The 7,044-nt window shown below is 39.6% G+C and overlaps 1 protein-coding gene across 1 annotated transcript in view; it reads left to right on the top strand.

Moving 5' to 3' along the window:
• The window catches only part of TRIO (trio Rho guanine nucleotide exchange factor), a 186,127-nt gene extending 181,082 nt beyond the window's left edge, over positions 1-5,045 (top strand). The window contains 4 exon segments of the mRNA XM_019474271.1: positions 41-119; positions 802-1,002; positions 1,680-1,818; positions 3,345-5,045. Coding sequence (XP_019329816.1) covers positions 41-119; positions 802-1,002; positions 1,680-1,818; positions 3,345-3,887 — 962 coding nt within the window. The 3' untranslated portion in view covers positions 3,888-5,045.
• The last annotated feature ends 1,999 nt before the right edge of the window (positions 5,046-7,044 follow it).

A 7,044-nucleotide genomic window follows, 5' to 3' on the forward strand; every position in this document is an offset into this window, starting at 1 on the left:
TCCCCCCCCCGCCCCCCCCCCCCTTTTTTTTTTTTTTTAGGTCCTGGAAGTGATGGGATCATGGTAATCTGGAAGGACAACTTTGATTCCCTTTACAGTGAAGTGGCTGAGCTTGGCAGGTGTGTTTTCTGTGCTGATCTCCAAAGTTGTCTATGTCAAAATATTAATTTCTCATTCAAAAAAATGAAATTCTCTTTGAAAAATACTTACCATATGAACCTAAAAGGCCAGAATTACATTGGATTAAATAGAAATGAGGAAGTGCAAATCTTACCCGCACTAGATGGCACTGCATAAACAGAACATATTTAGGCTGAAGTGGTATCATAGCTTAAGGGATGTGTGTTTTTCAAATACTTTGGAAGGCTACGCAGTCTTTTTTTTAAGCATGCCTTACAATGACCGACACTGCTTCTGTAGTGAAGCTCTCCTAAACCTTTTTATTTAGGGTATGAGAACTACAGGCAGAAAAGTATGAAAATGAGCAAAATGCAAAATAAGTCACATAGAATACTCGTTTCTTCAACTTAATGATGACCTTTGAAAGCTGGATGCTGCTCTGACTTGAGTTCTGTGCAAATGTGATACAACAGTTCTCTTATCAGGAGCTAATTATTTATACAGACAGGTTTTGTAGAAGATGCATGTACTTAAAACTCTTGTTTATGTCCAGAAACTGCTCTGTAAGGGTAGCTTATTAGAGATCTAAAATTAGATCTCTCTCAGGATATCTTACAAGGTAAAAGGTATGTCCTTAGTGCATCTCTCTGTTAATTCTTTCCTTTCGATATTATATTCCAGGGGCAGATTTTCTGTCGTTAAGAAGTGTGACCAGAAGGGAACCAAGCGAGCAGTAGCCACTAAGTTTGTGAATAAGAAGTTGATGAAGCGAGACCAGGTTACCCATGAACTTGGAGTCATGCAGAATCTCCAGCATCCCCAGCTCATTGGCCTTCTCGATACCTTTGAGACCTCCACCAACTACATACTAGTGTTAGAAATGTGTGTGGACCATAACGTTATCTGTAAAATACAACCTGTGCAGCTGACTTTCCAGGGCTTTTATAGTGGTTTATGAATAAGGAACTTTAAGGTTTCACAGAAGCTTGAAGACACCTAAATAAAAGATCGCAGGTGTCTAATGCTGTTATTAGAATGTTGAGTTTAATAATATACTCAGAAGGAAATAAGTTGATATATTAAACTGATATGTAGGTCGTTATCTTAGTTTGAAGGTCCAGAAATTATTTTATATCAAGCAGTTATGAATTCCTCAGTGAATGAGGAATGTTGTGATCTGATAGCTTGATATCAAATCTCCTTTTCATACACTAGTCCTCTGTCTTCTAGGTGCTGCAGGCTATGGTTATTCCTGTAGTCTATGGCAGGACATATCTGGTCTTTCAAGTCTGGCTAAAACTACAGTATTTCTTCCTTTCCTTCTGTGCCTTCACCCTCTGCTCCCACTTCAGAATTGTAGGTGCGGGTCAGGTGTAAGTGACAGAACGTTTCCACAGATGAACAAGCCAAACATCAGAAACAGTGATTACTTGATGCAGTTGTAGTTTTTAAGGGACGCTTGCCTTAAGCATTTTTTAATATAACTTTCAAGACTTACGTTTTCCTTTCAGTTCTGATATCTAAATTAAAACAAAATATAACCCTTGTAATTCCAATAGGGCTGACCAGGGTCGCCTTCTAGACTATGTCGTGCGATGGGGAAACCTCACAGAAGGGAAGATCAGACTCTACCTGGGAGAGATTCTGGAAGCTGTGCAGTATCTTCACAACTGCAGAATAGCACATTTGGACCTAAAGGTGAGGAGTGAATGGCATTCCTGGCAGTGTGTGCTATTCCAGGCATAAACCCCTCCCTCTTCTAGGAAACTGGCAGATCAGAGCATAGAACTGTGAATTGCTTTGAGACTGTATGAAGAAGAGTATGGGGCGGGGCTCCATCCCTAAATGCTTTAGATCACTCATAGCCAGCAAAGCAGAAACCTTGAATTCCCTGTGTTTTCTCCTTAAAGCTTGCTGGCCATGTGTGTTCCTTTTCGCTGGAAATAATTGCTGATAGGAACAGTTTTGTTTGATTTTTTTTTATTATTTATTTATTTTCTGAGGAACTTGCAGCAGAAATCCATTTCTTTCTCAAGAAGCATAGAGTTTGTTGTGAAAGAGATTGCTTTTCCTCTGTTCTTGCAAATCTGTTTCTCATCACTGCATTTTGAGGGTTGTGGTATCTGTGTGAATAGTACCTGTTGGTTCTCTGTTCTACCCTGTGAATTTTACTTGAGCCACAAGGATTTGATGCATTCTGGTAGGAAAAGCTATATAAGAAGGTCTTAAGGTGAATAGTAATTAAAAACTTATTCTTTATACTCTTATTTTCCACCTGTATTTGAATAATAAGGAATTTGAGCATTGAAAAGTCATCTTTGTAGGCAGGGTTTCTTTAGCCAAAAGGGGTCATGGTGAGAAAAAGAAAAAAGAGCTGGCATCTTCCCTCCACATACTTCTGTTTTCTAAGCAAACCAGTCTGGTCTGCGTATCATGGAGACCCAACATTTAAAGTTTTCTAGTGCTATATGGAGTTCACCAGTACTTTTTCCAGTCTTAAAAACTAGTTGTAGGTAAGTCACTCTTATTTTGCTAAGATTACAGCCACAGCAGCAGTAGCTTCAGAAATAAAACCATAAAAATAATTCCACTTTCAGCTCACCAATCATGGGCAGTTCTCTTGAAGCCATGTGCATCCAACAGGATCGGCTGGTGCCATAGTCTCATGACAGTGTTTGACTTCCATCCGTACAGCTGCGTTACGTTAAAGTATCACCAAGTAAAGCTGAATTCTGTTGAAAGCATGATGAAAATTCTGACAAGATCTTCCAATCTTTAAATGGAAGGGTTTTGGTGTCTCTCTGTCATAAAGCAAATAGAGCGGTTGCTTTATTCACCCTCTATTTGTAATTGCTGTTCTTTAAGCTTAAGTTCCCACACACGGGTTCCTGTGAAACTTTGCAGAGCTGTTACTGTGAACATTTGCAGTATTATCTGGCAGAACTATATTCCCTGCAAAAATTATAGTGCCAGCAGCTGAAACACGTTCATTGCACACTGTAGTTGGCAAGAGACTGCCTGCCGGTTGGTCTGGGGGAAGCCTTGGTAGGACTGCCTTGGAGCTTTACAGAGCTGGCCTTCAACAGTAATCCTCGTAGCTTGTAGCTGTTTGTTATGTTCTTGAGCTGACAGCACCGGCTGGGAAGCAGTAATGTTGGAGCATTAAATGTGTTTTAGACTGACTTGAAAAAAGACATTTTAACGTTTGCTTTTATGTTTTCTAGCCTGAAAATATTTTGGTGGACCAGAGTTCCACTAAGCCAACAATAAAACTGGCTGACTTTGGAGACGCAGTCCAGCTCAATACCACGTATTATATCCACCAGTTACTTGGAAACCCAGAGTTTGCAGCTCCTGAAATTATTCTTGGAAATCCTGTTTCCCTCACTTCAGATGTTTGGAGCATTGGAGTGCTCACATATGTCCTTCTTAGTGGCGTCTCTCCTTTCCTGGATGAAAGCGTAGAGGAAACTTGCCTGAATATTTGCCGCTTAGACTTTAGTTTCCCAGATGACTACTTCAAAGGAGTTAGCCAGAAGGCCAAAGATTTTGTATGCTTCCTACTTCAGGATGACCCAGCTAAGCGTCCCTCAGCTGCACTGGCCCTCCAGGAGCAATGGCTGCAGCTGGGGAATAGCAAAAGTGCTGACAGCATTGACATATCCAGACTGACTTCGTTCATTGAGCGGCGAAAACACCAGAATGATGTTCGACCCATCCGTAGCATTAAAAACTTCTTACAGAGCAGGCTCTTGCCAAGAGTTTGACCTTGCTTGAAGTTCTCTCTCATTCTCTTTCACCTGCCAATCAGACTGGAGATGGACTCCTCCTGCCAATCGATCAGACTGGAGATAGACTCCTCCTGCCAATCAGCTGTTGACTTGAATTTTGAGGAAAGCAAACCCCGAGCCAACCAGCTGCTAGCGAATGTTCGTGTGCAAACGCATTCCAGGGGGACCCACGCGGGGTGGCGCGGGGGACTGGCAATGCAGACTTCACTGGGGTGGAGGACGATAGCACTGTACTCTGCAAAAAGCAGTCACGAGCGATACAGTAACAGTATTTTATTCAGGTTTCTGCAAAAAAAATAAAAATAGTTTTTTTAATAAACAAGAGTTGAATTTTGCAAGTGAACTTAACTACCGTTTTCAAGATTTATTCAAGGAAGAAATGCCTATGTTCAAAGCACTGGTGTTAAACAAAAATGAAATCATGCCTGGAGAAGACTCACCAAAATGGCTGCCCATTGATACGGCCTCCATTTATAACATCTGGTTTTCACTTGGTCCTAGAGCTTTCCAGTTGGCTCGCCTGTATGTATCTCACGTAGCAGTGCACTGAGATCAGACTCTGCTTTTAAGTGCATCCAACCTCAAAGTTTTTGCATACAAATAGAATGAATCGTTTTGCTCTGATAAAATGTAGGCCTTACTTGTATATAGACTGTTACCTGCCTTCGGTCTGTAATTCCCCCCCCTGCCCCTTATCCTTTTTTTTCCCCTCCTTCCTAAATGGTGGTATACCACTGTGCGGGTCTTCAGTTTGGGTCAGTATTCGCTGTCCCCTTAGAAAAGGACTTCGGGTTGGTGCCCAGCTTGCCGACCCAATTGTCAAGCAGTATACAGCAGGATGAAATACTGTAAATGCACTCATTTGGGATTTTGTTTTCTTTCATATCATGTGCAATGTTGTGGCTTTAACATTTTATGCAACTATTTATGAGGACCTCTGTTGTAACTGTAATAAATATATAGAAAAAGCACATACTTAGTACGGCGAGCTTTATGGTTTTGTTTGTGTGTTTGGGGTTTCTGGGTGGGCAGGGGCGGGTGTGTTGTACCACACTGTCATTATTAGGTTAAGATGAGGGTTAGCATAGAATTTAGTCCAGACTAGTCAGTTTTAAGGATTGTTTAAAAAAAAAAGACAGATTCGTATCCCAAATCTCAAACTGGTTAAGAAGTAGGGTGACGCTTTTTAAAATTATTATTATATTCAAAATGCCAAAGTCTGACTTTCCCAAAATCAGTCTCAACACTTACTACTTTTTAGAATTTTCAGATCTGTGTTTACTTCTTTCTGTGAAATGAACAAATGAATTTTGTGCTCTTTGGTGAAGAATACATTCAGAAAGTAGTGGTCAGATGAGGAGAATCTGACACATAATGTAATTGTCTTAGTAACTGTTTTTAAGGTTGAAGTACTATTAACGTGAGCTATTTAAGAAGACAGAGATGGTTTTCTGTGCATCACTAAGTTCATATGGGTGTGTTGTCATCTATGTTTGTGTCAAATGCCATGTTTAAAGAAACCAAGCCGACACCCCACAATAGTTAGATATATGGGTCTTAAGCCATAACCTAGCCTGGGTTAGTTTTGAGCTTTGCGGCTTCCACTGTATTCTATTTATTCCTTTTTTGTTTTGGGGGTTTTTTTTGTAAAGTTGTACAGAAGCTTTTTAAAAGAAAACAACTGACTTCGAAACTGGATGTGTATTCGTACCAACCTCATATCATTATGTTTGTGTATTATTTTCCTTTATTGTTTTAGTTAAATTTTTGCTTTATTTTGCATGTATATTTCTTTGTACAGTGACGTTACATGTTTACACAGTATGACGTGATGTAAATATTTTATTTTGCCATCAGTTATTTTGAAAAAAAATTAAACATATTTGACATATTTGTCTGATCTCTTGCTTTAAGGAGTTTGAAAGTTTAGGTTTGGTTATATTTTAATTGGGCTCTGTACTTAAAAAGAAAAAAAGTACGTTATTTTATTGCCATAAAATTCACTTTAAATTGCAATGATGTATCTTTCTTTCATGCCTTACAAAATAATATTTGCCTTTGCTCTAAGTGTTGAGTGCTTTGTAGTGTCATGATTGCTTTTATATAAAACATGCATAACTCTAACTGTGGAAATTCATTACAGTCTTTATTAGCTAGTAAATTTTGACCAGCTGAGTTTTCTACCAGATGTTCCCAGTTAAAGACTGAAGGATCGTATTTCAGTTTAATATTAAACTGGGGAACGGATTTCCCACATCTTTTAGGCATTCCAGACTCCTTATGAAGAAAAGTTACTTTCAACCATAAAGACTTGGGTTTTGCAGCTAAACTCTGTTCGCATCCTATAAGGGATGAAGCAGAAAAGTTCTTCGTTGTGTGCATTTATCTCTCTCCCTTTTCTGCTATCATTAATCCATTTGCAATTCAAAATGAAGTGAAAGGTCAGGGAACGATACAGAGTGTTTATGCTTGTTACTGCATTGTATACATGATTTTTTTCCACTCTCTTTTCCACTATTACCTGTCGAGTGATGAAATAGTCCCTTTATTCCTCACAATTTACTACTGAGAGAGACAGTTGAGAGAGACATTTTACATTGAGAGAGACAGGGGATATTCAGGAAGGATGTACTACCAAGGATGAGCCACTGGAAGCTTCTTCCATAGGCAGTTTTCCCAGGGAAATAGATGGCAACGTGCTCCATGGAAGAGTTTGTATCCTTGAGTTCTCGAAAATACTTTTTCTTGACTGAAGATACACTCAACTGGGGAGAAGTTACCCAAATACTATACAGAGAAATAATACACTTGGAGGTATTTTAAGTAGCAGAGGTATGTTCTTCCACTCATATGTGAAAAAGAGTGCACTGTTTCTGGCCCTCTGGGAGCTCTGTTACTTGGGAAAGCTAACATCTTTTGACAGAGTGGACTTTTGCACTAAAACCTGCTGTTTGGTGCAAGAGCTTCCAGCTGAAGAGAGCTTGAATGATGGGCTCCTCAACTTGCATCTCTCTTAAAATGCTTTGAAGAGATAATGTACGTGGTAAGGTCCTTTTGTTTTGCTAAAGTATGTAGTCGGGGCTGCAAATGCCATTTGGACTCATTTGGGCACAGTTCTCCTTGACTGTCCTGC

The sequence above is a fragment of the Aptenodytes forsteri genome, unplaced genomic scaffold, assembly GCF_000699145.1.
Source record: "Aptenodytes forsteri isolate BGI_AS27 unplaced genomic scaffold, ASM69914v1 Scaffold27, whole genome shotgun sequence".
NCBI lineage: Eukaryota > Metazoa > Chordata > Aves > Sphenisciformes > Spheniscidae > Aptenodytes > Aptenodytes forsteri.